General features: G+C 37.5%; 1 protein-coding gene across 1 annotated transcript; it reads left to right on the top strand.

The window, feature by feature from the left end:
• Positions 1-3360: 3360 nt before the first annotated feature.
• Positions 3361-5649, top strand: LOC123505044. The gene is made up of 3 exons (XM_045256064.1): positions 3361-3418; positions 3988-4156; positions 5051-5649. Exons 1-3 carry the CDS (start codon positions 3367-3369, stop codon positions 5181-5183), a joined length of 354 nt encoding a protein of 117 aa, XP_045111999.1. The 5' UTR covers positions 3361-3366; the 3' UTR covers positions 5184-5649.
• Positions 5650-14761: the final 9112 nt, after the last annotated feature.

Raw genomic sequence — 14761 nt, 5'->3', positions numbered from 1 at the left:
GAAAGGAGACACACCCAAATATCTCCACCCGGCCGGGGAATCGAACCCCGGTCCTCTGGCTTGTGAAGCCAGCGCTCTAACCACTGAGCTACCGGGTGTGTGTGTGTGTGTATGTGTGTGTGTGTCAAGGTTATAGAGATGTAGCATACACGTCAACATGGCAGTGAGACTTTTCATAAAGACATACGAAAAAACACACTGTAAGAAATTTCTTTTTTACAGTGTATTTGTTGTTTTATGAAAAGTTAATATACTGTATCAAGAAAATACAGATCAGACTGTTGGGTAAGGAATCATTTTCTTCCTAAAACCTGCATACCTTCAACACATGCTTTTGTAAATGTTTAGGATGTAATGACAAGTATATGGTGAACTACCAGAACCTTAAACACTTAAACAATAGTCTGTTATTATGATGATATGATATACAGGTAATAACCATTTATAAAGAAAATGGTTTATCTGTAATATATTGCAAATTGTCATACTTAGTTATGTTACGTTCACCGGTTATACCGGTAAGATTGGCATCGGGGAGCCGGTGAACAATAACAATAAAAAAAAAAAACACTGCAGGTTCAACTGGTGAGGAAATGCAAAGGGGGCACTTTAAAAAGCTATTTTAATAACCCATAATGAAATTGACACACAGATATAACATGAAACATGAAACACAGATATATAACATGAAACACAGGAAAATGACATACACATATACATATAACACAGAAATAAATACAACAATAAAGAACCCAACTTAATACCTAACAATAATCCTAATCCTATATGGAGGCAATGTGGAAAACACGGACGAGGGGAAGTGATACTTATGACGTGTCGCAGTGGTGAAGTGCTGGGTGATGGTTGATCCCACGGTAGACCCAAGAGGCGTTGTGTTCACTGGTTGAGGCCTGGACCTCAACTGACTTCCAGAAAGCCAAGAGCTGGCTTAACACTTCCGGTTGAGTCGAATGGGGCCGCGTGAATCCAACTTCGGGACAGTAGCGGGGCTTCATGAAACGGTGACGTGGAGGGTTCATGAGACGGTAACGTGGAAGGGGAGGCGGAGAGGTGGCGAACGAGGTAACAAGCGGAGGAGGTGATGGTAGTTGAGTATGTTACGGGCGGGCCGTAACAGTTACAAAATATTTAAAGATTTATTCCTGCTGAATGACGTAAAATGCAACACTGACTCCGAATCTATACATTAATCACGATGATAATGTATCTTAAGTGATAAAACGACGTGTATGTGAATACACTTGGTGTGACGTCATCGAAAAGTTGCCAAGTACTGCTTTTATCTGGCATTACATGTCGTCATACAAGTATCGGCTCAAAGATTAGCATAACACTAATGATTTCGAAAAAGATACTTTATGCAAATATTATATGTTCTATTTTTGACGCCCTATATGCAAAGAAGAAATCAAAAATAGATATTACGAAGAATAAAAGATAATAATAATCGTGACTTCGTTAACCAAGACATCGAATCATACGGTAAGTTATTTGTGTTTTATTTTTCTCTTTCACTTCGAACATACTGACTTTTGAAAAAGCTTGGTTAATAAAGGTATTAAATAAAGTTATAAAGAATTGCGCATCGTGATCGTCAATCGTCCCTTTTCTGTTTGTCTTTGCCCACCCGCCGCCCGCCAATACAAGTATCAGACGAACTGTGTTACTGGACGAGTGGAACGCAGCTGACCAGATCTTACATTATTTCTTCGTGTACAGCGGTGAGTTAGTGATTGATTTTATTGAATTATGCATAGGCACTTATTTAATACATGTCATGTCATAACATAACATAAATAATAGGATAACAAAGGGCCACCAGGGCCCATCTAGGTTATCCTGTATCAGTTGCACAGCGACCTCGTCATCAGTACTTAAAGATACACTTACAAGTACACAATACATTATATACTAATTCTAAATATTTAGCCCATTAACAGGGCTAAGTCCTGCAGCGAATTCCTCTACAATCTGTGATCCCCATACATGGGGATCATGTCTTGTTTAACTATAGTAAATTTCTTATAAAAACTATCATGCAGCGCTATACATAATTATAAATCTAATAAATTTAAGTGCTTATCTAATCTGTATTTAAACATTGTCAAACTAGTGATATTTACAACCCTCTCTGGCAATGCATTCCAGAAGTCTACCACCCTATGACTAAAGAAATATTTTCTTATATCTAACCTGCAGCCTTGCTTTCTAATCTTCCTGCCATGATTTCTAGTCCTACTTCCCTCCTCTAAGGTAAAGAAAGATCTCGCATCTATGTAGTTTGTATCTGAGAAAATTTTAAATAACTCTATCATATCCCCTCTTATACATCTAAATCCCCTCTTATACAAGAGGGGATTTAGATGTATAAACAATAGCAAAGTTATTCGAAAGTAGCCTTGTATGTTCGGTGGAGGCGCCTGTACTATTTACCGTCAACTGCCGTCAGCTACCGTCATCTAACAAAATAATTACTGTATAAATAAACTGCATTGACAATAAGGCTACCGTCAATTGCCGTCAGCTGCCGTCAACTAACAAAATAATTACTGTTGAAATGAACAGCATTAACAATAAGGCTGCTGAAGTCAGTGAAGTTTGTTTATAATCATTTTCATGTTGAATGAGCAGCTCTACTCAGCGCACTAATGGTGGTAGTGGTGGTGGTGGTGGTGATGATCAAAGATAATAAGAGAGAGAGAGAGAGAGAGAGAGAGAGAGAGAGAGAGAGAGAGAGAGAGAGAGAGAGAGAGAGAGAGAGAGAGAGAGAGAGAGAGAGAGAGAGAGAGAGAGAGAGAGAGAGAGAGAGAGAGAGAGAGAGAGAGAGAGAGAGAGAGAGAGAGAGAGAGAGAGAGAGAGAGAGAGAGAGAGAGAGAGAGAGAGAGAGGAAAGGAAGGAGAGAGAGGAGAGGAGAAGTCAAGTGGCCACCTTACAAAGGGTAGGCTACTGAAACAAAATGTTGTAAATGATAAACATTTCATAAAAAGGAATCATATAGTGATGGAGACCTCTATTAATAATGAAGTGTTTTTTCACTGTCTTCTACGCAGCTGACGGTAGTTGACGGAGTTGACTTACCAGCCTGCTTAACTAAGCTAGTTTCGTTCTGCAAACTTATCTTTCACAGCCAAATACCCCCATTTATTAATGAAAACCAATGAAATGCAAACTCTTATTTTACATTAATTTTCTTAAATACTGGCTAGTGCATGTGTCCTATGTGTTCATGTCTGTGTGAGGTGTGTGTTGTTTTGTTGTTTTGACATGGATAACATGTTTACTTCCAGATTTTAAAAGCTTTGTTTATATGTATGTTCATATATTTTTTTTCAGCCCACTGCAACAATGACTGAAATAAGGAAGGACTTACCAAAAACACCATGTTTAATAGGTTTTAGTAAGTAAATAATAATAGCTTGCATTGCATTCCCATCACATAACTTTTTGCTTGTGCTGTGTTATGAAACCAATGATATATGTACCATATTCTATATAGTTTTGTGATATGTTACTAGTAATTTGCATTTAGCATAAGATGAATCTTAATTGTAATTTTTATATGTATATGATATACTACCGGTACCAGCCTTGTTGTGTTGTTATAGACAACACATTATTCTCCATGACAGAAATATAGGAAAGCTGTATTTACTGTATCATCCCATATATATATATATATATATATATATATATATATATATATATATATATATATATATATATATATATATATATATATATATATATATATATATATATATATATATATATATTATTATTTTTTTTTTTTTTTTTTTTTTATTAACAATTTCAATCCTACTTTCATAACCCTCACAGTAATTACTTTGCAACACATAGGTAACAAATGGTCATTAAGTACTTCAACACGAATTCTGGAAAATTGGTTCATTAATTCCATGTCAGCTCAACCTACAAAATACTGTCATAATGTTAATGCTCTTTCAGGGGAATCCAGACTGTATGCAAGTAAATACATGCTGTCTATTGATGGTGTTATTGTCAACGAGGACATTGCCACATTTGCTGCTGGTCTTGCTATGCTGTTTGCAAGCTACTATAACTTGAACATCATGTACCCTGCAGAATGTGCATCTACACTGGAATTCATTCAAAGGTAAATTCTTACTTAAACTTAATGTTAGCTTATCAAAAATCTTATCCAATTGATAGCCTGACTGCCCCTTTCCAAATCCTTATTTACTTCTCTCTTGCCTCTATCATTGAAATTCAAGATTACATACCTATGTATAGAATGTGCATATATCAATGAGCTATGGCAGGGAACTGCCGCACCATCTGCCGCCAGTTTTGAAAGCTCTCGGTCCCAGTTTTCAGGGACCTCAAGTGTCTAGCTAGGCATAAATTATATTTTTTCTGTTCAAGTTATCAATATACCAGAGTTGTGCTGGTCAATATTATATATACTACTATGTTTGCATGAAACAGTGTGAGTGCTGCATATCATTGCCTACCATAGCTCATTGAGTAATCTTATGTGTCATGTTTGATCTAAAGATGAGACTACATATCATTATTTCATCTTAGGATAGGCCTGAGACCAGGCACACCACACAACGGGACAACAAGGTCACTTCGATTTACATTACATACTTTGCATGAACAGGGGCTACACGTGAAAGCACACCCAAATATATCCAAATCATCTCTGGCTTATGTGTCCAATATAAAGATGACTACTATTTCTTCATATCATTCATTATCATTACAGATGTCTCATCAGCCTCAGCCCAGATGGTTAGTAAGGTAGTCTTGTTTTTTTTTTTTTTTTTTTTTTTTTACACAAGCCACCAGTATAAATATAAAATCATTTATATGTAATATTTACATATCAGATCATTTATATATAATATCTACATATCAGTGTTTATCATTACAGATACTTCTTCAGCTCCAACCCAGATGGGTAGCTCATAACTCTTGTGCTCCAATATAAAGATAGCAAAATCATTCATATGTTGTATCTACATAATAGTGTTTATTGTTACAGGTGTTTTGTCCGCATCAACCCTGACAGGTGTAGCAAAGTGGAGATTAAGAAGAATTCCAAGAGGTATTCTCAAATTCATCCCAAAGTTCTGAGTTTGATTAATGGCCTTGCTGATGTGGATTGGAGGAGTTAAGGCCACAAAAGTGTGGTTATATGGTTTTGAAGGTTTTGTTTAATTTTTTGGTTGTGATTATTATTTCAGTTATGAAATTTAAAGGAATATTTTGAAAGCTGTTTTTAGGAATTTTTGTCTCATGGAAGTTACTCTTTATAATTTCATGTGTTGATGAGATTAATTTCTTTTCAAAATCTTCATAAGGAAGTACTAGAAGTTTCTCAGCAGTTGGTGTCATGGAGGCTTAGCGTTTCAAAACGTCATATTTTTACACATTCACTGCAATTCTCTTTACATTTAGAGAGATGTTTCCCCACATGTAATATGGAGCATTTTGTACTTTTATATAATCTGTGATGTTAACATTTCATACTCAGGAAAGATCTGATCAGTTTCCGCGTAAGTGGATTTTTAATAGTTGCCGTCATGGGAGAAATCTCAGCAAAATGGCTTTTGTACCTTAAAAATAAAATATTACTTATCAGTTGCCTTGTATTAGTGTTACTTTAGAAGAGGAGGTTTTTGCAGGATTTGATGATGTTACATTGTTATATTTTTGTATAATATTTTACTTGAATTTCTTGAAGAACTGGCCAGCAATAATATTCATAAGGATATTCTAATACTTTTATAGAGTTGTTTACAGGTTTATATATGTAACTACAGCAATTATTGCTGACCAATTCCTAAGAAAAGAATCGGGTAAAATCCTGTATGAAAATACTGGAATACAGTAATTCTAACAGAAAAATATCTGTAAATGAATTAACGGAAAAAATGTAAAACTTTTGCAAACAGATAAATCTGTAAACTGATTTACAGGAAAACTGTTTTTTAACAGATAAAAGTTTACAGAGAATTAAAATTTTTACAGATAAAACTGGTCGTAAATTTTACAAAAAATGTTTGGCAGCATGGATGCCAGTAAATTTTCTGTAAAATTTACAAATAATTTTTTACAGTGCACACTTGCATGTCAATATGTATCTAACACGTATGCTTATGTATATGTATGTTTGTATGTATGTATGTATGTATGTATGTATGCACGCATGTATGTATGTATGTGAAAAAAAAACAGGTAGATAGATAGCAAAACATGCATATAGTAAGTGTGTTTTGTGTTAAATCAGCGTGTTTATATGAAGAAAAAAGTTATAACAAATATTTACACAGCGAAAGAAACACTGCCTACGGGTTTCGGTTATTGTGTATTGGCTCACTCACTAATGAAGTAAAACAATGAATGCTATGCTGCCTCACACACACACTGAGGATGCGACACAGCTCTGAGGAACACCCACCGTCTAACCACTCTACGCGCAAAGCAGAATAACAACAGAACATGACTAACAAATGAATAGAGTACAGCATATAACATAACATTCAAAACATCACACACACACACACACACACACACACACACACACACACACACACACACACACACACACACACACACACACACACTAGCAAAATATAAAAGTGAATTTTGGCAGAGAGAGAGAAGAGGGGGAAGGAGAGTATTGCGCAATTTCCCTCAGAGGTCACCAGGACATTACACAGCACAGTGAAAGCAACTTTAAGCTCAAACATTGAGTCTATTTCCGTCCCCAGCGCCCTCTGCTCCAACACACTGCTTCTTCCTAATCCCTCCCTCATTCCCCCTTCAAGCACCTCCGCTCCCGCCCTGTACCTCCTCTCCTTTACATCTTACCCATTAGTACCTCTTAAGTCCCCCTCTCTTCCGTCCACCTCAAGAGATTTGTATCCTATGTTCGCCTCTCTTGAAATCCTTGACCTAATGATCCATTTTTTTCTTTAACATCTTTAGTAGTTTAATATTGTATCATCTAGTCAGAAGTTTTCGATCATGTTTGGTATTGGTAGTTTATATATTTTAAAGTCGCAAGTTCTCCTCACTAACCGCTGTATATCTTCTTTTCTCTCTTCATTCTATCCATCATCACTCTTTGATCTTCTTCGGTATTTCTTTACACTTTAAAATCTACTAAAAAATTCATATGCCATTTTTGTCCCCAATTTTGCTTCTACGACTTCCTCAAACGCTAAATCCTGCCAGCCTATAATGCCTTACGTATCTTATTGCCGTACACCTTAAAATCTTCACTTCACTAATATGAATCGCATGTTTATTATAAAAGTCACAATCCATTTTGTACCCAAACCTGAGTAGCCTTGCCTGCTATTGCGTCCTATCTTCTCTACTACACCACCACCTCTCCTCCTCCTCCTCCTCCTCCTCCTCCTCCTCCTCCTCTTTCTCTTCCTCACCCTCCCCTCCTCCTCTTCCTACTCCTCCTTCTTTTCTTTTTCCTCCTCCTCCTCTTCCTCCTCCATCTCAAATCACGAGAGAAGGCAACCCACATCCCACAAGTCACGTGATGTCTCATGTTAAGAAAATCCAATTTAACCAGTGTCATTTGGGTCTGAGATGAAAAACTCTGTGGTGGTGGTGGTGGTGGTGGTGGTGGTGGTGGTGGTGGTGGTGGTGGTGGTGGTGGTGGTGTGTGTGTGTGTGTGTGTGTGTGTGTGTGTGTGTGTGTGTGTGTGTGTGTGTGTGTGTGTGTGTGTGTTAAAGGTAATGAGAGTGTACCATTTCCCTTTGAGTTCATGTAAGTAATGAATCTCTCTCTCTCTCTCTCTCTCTCTCTCTCTCTCTCTCTCTCTCTCTCTCTCTCTCTCTCTCTCTCTCTCTCTCTCTCTCTCTCTCTCTCTCTCCACTTATCTATTTATATTTCTACCAAACAATCTGTCTATCCTTAATAGAGAGAAAAGGTGGACACTGATCTTTCTTTTTATATTTTCATTTCCTTCATTCCCTGACACGTGAAAAAAAAAAAAATTGATAGGCTTAATCGATCAGTCACTCAATTGATCATCACAGCAGACAGACACCACCAGAGGCGCAGAGACACTTATTAAAGGCTTAGGAGAAAGGAATGGAAAGGTTCAGGTACTCTGGGCATGTGAAGAGGAAAGACAAGGAATATATGAGAAGGAAGACCCTAGAAAGAGAGAAACAGAGATCCTGACAAAAGGGAGAGACGAAGCCATAAAAGGAAGATTATGGATCAGTGAAAGAATACATGTTTATAATAGGATAGGTGTGACTGTGGTAGACTGGGTTTGTCAAGTAATGCTACGAGAATATTACCATTATCATTATTATTACTTTCTTTATCATTAATAATAATAATATTATTATTATTATTATTATTATTATTATTATTATTATTATTGTTATTATTATTGTTATCATTGTTATTATTATTGTTATCATTATTATCATTGTTATTATTATCATTATTATTATTATTATTATTATTATTATTATTATTATTATTATTATTATCATTATCATTGTTATTATTATTATCGGTATTATTATTATATTTATTATTATTATTATTATTATTATTATTATCATTATTATTATTATTATTATTATTATTATTATAATTATTATTATTATTATCATTATTATTATATTATTATATATATATATATATATATATATATATATATATATATATATATATATATATATATATATATATATATATATATTTTTTTTTTTTTTTTTTTTTTTTTTTTTATACTTATAGCGCCTGTAGGCATACTTGAAGAGTATGTGTGAGGAGCGCTGTTAAGCTTCCGCCCGTTAGTGGCGCAGGCAATTTTATTTATGGTGATACCCATATTAGGGCCCATATCACCACCCAAGCGCATCTTTGGTGTAACCACCTAGAACCTGTGTATCCTGGTGACATGTAGGTAACTTTAAACCACTCGACAAATGGCATAGCTTCAAAGTGGTATGTGAAGGGATTCAAACCTACACGTACTGAAAGAAGACGTGCTTGAAATGGAAGTGACTGAAGAAGGGCACAAAAGACAGCATGATCGAGAGGGTTCATCACGTGCGGTGACCCCACCGACAGGAGAGACACAAAGGAAAGGAAAGAATATTATGTAGTAGATATCTTTACCTAAGACATATCACTCTGTCTCCAGCCACATGTAAAGGTCAGTGTCGCTATTCAATTACAATAATAGATTAATGTCAAATAACTAAAGGGAATAAAATCAATGATGTTTTAATTAACGCAAAAGATGATAATGTTTTAAAATATTAAAAAGGCATCACACTTTCCCGTGATTAACTCTTTCATTACATAGTCCTGCTTTGTTAACAATGAGCGCTCTTTGAAAAATGATTTCTCTTGATATGAGAGAGAGAGAGAGAGAGAGAGAGAGAGAGAGAGAGAGAGAGAGAGAGAGAGAGAGAGAGAGAGAGAGAGAGAGAGAGAGAGAGAGAGAGAGAGAGAGAGAGAGAGAGAGAGAGAGAGAGAGAGAGAGAGAGATGAAGTTAATCTATTAAAGAGACAGTAAAATAAAACATCTTTTTATTTTTTATGTAAGAGAGGAAAGCCAACCAAGGGCAACAGATAACGAAGAAAAGAGGCCCACTAAGTTGCCAGTCCCCTTGCAGGTCCGAGAGAGTTAGCCGGAAAAAAAAAAGGAATAAATGTCTTGAAACCTCCCTCAAATATGAACAAAAATGAAAAAAAGAATCCTAGCACGAGAAAAAAATTGTACAAGAGTGAAGGGAACAATGGATGCGATCAACGTAATATTGCAAAAGCATGTTGGGTAAGAAAATCAAAATCATAACTTTTTAACAAAGCTGAGAAGACATAAATCAAAACAATATAATAGCTGTAACTATCCTGAATATTACAGTTCAGCGGGTTTTGTTACTGATTTAATAGTTTAGTGAAAAAAAAAAGATAAAGAAAGATAGGAAATGTGAGTCTAGTCCAAGTCGTTAATTTGGAAGGAAAAATAACAAAAGAAGCAGTTTTGTCAAGTGACGCAAAGGAGAAGAAGTGATTCATTTTACGACGAGTGATTAGGAAGAAAGACAGAAAGGGATATAAATTTCATAATTAGGACTCGCACTTTTTTGTCACTGTACTCCCACCACTCCCTCAGAATGGGCAGAGAGAGAGAGAGAGAGAGAGAGAGAGAGAGAGAGAGAGAGAGAGAGAGAGTTTTACAATAGGTGCCAATGACTGAAGTTGGATAAGTGGCAAAGTGAGATGTCATCTGGTAAGGATATCAAGTGACAGGGAATGCGGGAGCTGAACGACTGAGAAACTCCTACTGCCTCACCCTCCCTCACAGAGCTCAGTGTCCTACTCTGTGAAGGGAAGGAGAGTGACAAGCGAGTGACTACAAAGAAACACAAGAGAAGAACAAAGATCAGCAAAAGTCGCGTTGTTTAAGAAAATATGTTTGTTATAAGCCACTACCATTTAATCTAAAGAGGCCGTTTGTAACACACTACACTATCAAATCTAGTGCAGGATAGTAAAGGTGAAGGGAAGAGACGGGACGGGAAAGATGATATTCCAGTTTGGTTCATTGCCAATGGATCCACCCTTTGACATTTTCTAATCATGTATAAACTAACAGCATATGTGATATAATAATAATAAACATTCTATCATCTTACACTTCAGCCACTAATTGTGTCGTCAAATAAGCCACATAGAGACTCGCTAAATATCATATACAAGATCAAACTTTTATATCTCTAAAACCACAACCTCCTCATTTTGCTCTCAACTAAATCAATCGAAAACAAACTAAAGTTAATTTAAAACTTATCTCTTAACATCTCACTTTTCTATTGCTGCAAGTTCTCAAGGCTAGAGATCACGAAGTCGAGGGAAGATTATTAAGGCACAACAAAGGAAACTTATCGAGTAAAGTTTTGACTAAACAAAATAATAAAGGTCTGGCGCTCTCTCGTAGCAGTGGTGTTCGTGCTGGGTTACTAAACGCACAATCATTACCTTGGAGGAAGACTGATGATATTTCCTTAAGGTAGAGTGGAAAAGGAAGAAGAGGAGGGAGTTGGGAAGAGAAGAGAAGAGAAGAGGAGAAGAGAAGAGAAGAGAAGAGAGAGGAGAGGAGAGGAGAGAGCAGAGGATAAAAAAAAAAAAAACTTGATACGTTTAGTTTATGTACTGTATACACCTCACGGTGACATGACCGTGTTACAGCAGCGGTGACGGTGATGACAATGATGGTCATATGGGAATACTATACAGACGGTAAAGTCTTCAGCAAATAATCTCATTCATTGCTCTTAAGCGTATAAGAGAAAATATATTAATATTATCATCTCTTTATCAAGACGTAGCAACAGAAGCCAAAGTAACACATACAGTTAGTCAGGATTCAAGTAATATTGCGCACTCGCTTTCGTTTGCTTTTTCCTTCAACTTTATATCCTCTGAGAGAATATATTAAAATTAAAGTCTTTATTTAGGCATAGCAACAGAAGGCAAGGAGACACATAATCTTAGTTTATGGTAAAGCAACACTGCGCGCTCCTTTGCGTTTGATTTGCCTTCAGTCTTGCGTTCTTTGATCACCCTAAGTGTCTATAAGCTCCAACGTTTTGTAAGAGGACAGTCACCAAATCACATTACGTACATTTCTAGGAAGGGGGGAGCAGCTTCTGACCTCGACTATAGCACACTGAAGGTAAATCTATCAGTCCCAGTGTTCTGCATGTAGACGCTCACCAAATCAATGGACATGTGACTGAGAATTCTTGAAAGACAATTGTCACAGCGAGGGCAGCGGCTTCCGACCACGACTACAAGCTGCAGGTGAAGCTACGCGTAAGACGGTAACACAAGACCTGCCCACTGCATCATCTCCTTCACTCGAGGAGCCGATCGTGCTTACCGGGCTGGCCAGGTATCAGGTGGCGGCCTCGGTATGTTTTAAGAGAGCAAAAAGGAACGGAGTCACGCAGGCCATAGTAAGGAGTGCAACTTAATCCTATACTACCCCTCCCCTTCCTCTCAACCCAAGCAAAGGTGACCTGTATCCTTACTCGTCATAACTACGTACCCCACCACGCCCTGCGCCACGTGAACTTCGCTACCGACCTCTCACTTATAGATAACAGCATGGCATGCTATGGGCGCCACTCTCACGACTTACATTCATCGGAGAGAGAGAGAGAGAGAGAGAGAGAGAGAGAGAGAGAGAGAGAGAGAGAGAGAGAGAGAGAGAGAGAGAGAGAGAGAGAGAGAGAGAGAGAGAGAGAGAGAGAGAGAGAGAGAGAGAGAGAGAGAGAGAGAGAGAGAGAGAGAGAGAGAGAGAGAGAGAGAGAGAGAGAGAGAGAGAGAGAGAGAGAGAGAGAGAGAGAGAGAGAGAGAGAGAGAGAGAGAGAGAGAGAGAGAGAGAGAGAGAGAGAGAGAGAGAGAGAGAGAGAAACTTACACAAGGCGGGTAAAAATTTTAGCTAATGATATTTTTTCCAGAGCTTTCCTTTTCTTTTTCCATGACGAAATGACGTTCAAGGGCACAAAAACAGGAAAAAGAACATAAACGTCCTGCTTTATACAGAATAGAAAACAGATAAATAAAAAAAACTATGGAGAAAAAGAAAAAATGGTGGTAAAACCAGCTTCCTTGAATATGCAAGTTTCTTGCCAGCGAAGGACGACCTCTTATCCTTCACTAGCAATGCCCAGCTTCCCTCTTGCGATATACAAAGACCAGAACGCCCTTGTCCATCATTATTGGCCCTGCAGCTGCCAATAAACACTCGATACACACGAAAACATATTACAGCATTTCAACATTATTATCTCGTCTTACCTGAAAACGGTTTCAAATTTATTGGGTCTTTCTTCCGCCCAAAGAGAGAGAGAGAGAGAGAGAGAGAGAGAGAGAGAGAGAGAGAGAGAGAGAGAGAGAGAGAGAGAGAGAGAGAGAGAGAGAGAGAGAGAGAGAGAGAGAGAGAGAGAGAGAGAGAGAGAGAGAGAGAGAGAGAGAGAGAGATTGAAAGCATCTAGTGGCACAAGGGAGCATTGGGGACAATGTTATAGGAGGGGAGGAAGGAAGGGAGGGAGCGAGGGGTGGGTAGAAGTCTGGGAGATTTGGTGATGGGATGCGAGGAGGAAAGAGAAACGGGTAGAGGGGATCGAGGAGGAAGAGGAGGGAGGAGAGGTAAGGAAGGTGAATGTGAATATAGTTGAAAAAAAGGAAGCGCGCCCCGAAAGGTGAACAGAGACGTGAGGTGTTGCTCTTCCTCAGGTTTATTCAGAAATAGAAGTTCGGATTACTGGAGGCTTCAGGAGAGGGAGGAGAGGAAAGGAGGAGGAAGAGGAGGAGAATTTGAAAAAGAAGAATGAGAAAAGAAAACATGACAATAACGATGATGGTGAAGAAAGTCAGGAAGGAGAATACTGATGGAAACACACACACACACACACACACACACACACACACACACACACACACACACACACACACACACACACACACACACACACACGTCAACCAGCCTCACGTAGTTTGGTTCGGAACTGTTGAACAACTCTACCCGTGTCCTCCTCCTAGAGCCCTACGTACTTGAAACAAGCGAGTCCCTATCAGAGATCACACTGGCTGCTATAAGTACAGCGCCATCCCCACTCTAATCTGACTGAGTAATAACCACTAAGGTCGCTCTGTTTTTTTTTTTTTTTTTATTATTCTAGTTGATCTTATCTTTTTCATGGTGTTTTAGTTAATGCTTTTATTTTCCATTTTGATAATATACGACTGGTGTGTGATTTTATCATTACTCTTAATATCTTTCTACCTCTAATGTATATTTTCACACGTTGGCTGTCCATATTGTATATTGTTTTGACCTTAACTCATGTTCTCAGTTTGCTGTTTCCACTTCCTTTGTGTTCCTTTGCACTCCAAGGTAACTTGACACAACATGAGTTATAGTGATACGAAACAAACAAATTAATTTCAAATCACAGTCACTGTTATTGGTCCTTTGTTACACTGATCCACGCCACGATACAAATCTGTCCCGTAATCGTCAACTTCCGATGCCGCGGTTACAGGTGAGATTATTAAAAAAAGATTGTTAAAAAGGCAGGAAAACTAGGTGCAGAGACCATATCACTAGATAAGCTTTATCAGACAGGTACAATGAAACAAGTAGACAGGATTACGAAAGATATAACTCATCCGCTTCATAATTGTTATACATATTTTAGATCTGGTAGAAGGTTGGCTCTGCCCATGCAGCGCACTGACAGATATAGAAAGTCATTTGAACCTAAAAGCATTCTTCTCTTCAACCATCTGTCATCGCTATAGCTTTTAGGTGTAAGTAGTCATAATAAGTGTATGTGATAGTCTGTGATAAAGGTAGAGATAACTTATTGCATGTATAAGAAAGGAAATTAACATTTCATTTGAACAGCCTAAGTAACATTTTTAAATGTTTTTTTAAATGTTTTTATTGCTTCACTGATTTTATTTATTTTTAATGTACAAATAACTACCAGGGAGCTCCTAAGCCATAATGAATATCATATTGTACAAAATTTAATGTATTACAATTTGACGAATAAAGTATCTTGATCTTTATCTTTATCTTTAGCGGGTCACCGACCTTCGGGTGATCAATTAAAAGTGCCAATTTTTTATCATCTCCACACACATGCAGAGGAGGAGGAGGAGGAGGAGGAGGAG

The sequence above is a fragment of the Portunus trituberculatus genome, chromosome 17, assembly GCF_017591435.1.
Source record: "Portunus trituberculatus isolate SZX2019 chromosome 17, ASM1759143v1, whole genome shotgun sequence".
In the NCBI taxonomy this organism is placed as follows: Eukaryota; Metazoa; Arthropoda; class Malacostraca; order Decapoda; family Portunidae; genus Portunus; species Portunus trituberculatus.
Note: the sequence above shows the minus strand (reverse complement) of the source record. Positions and strands in the feature narration are given on the sequence as shown.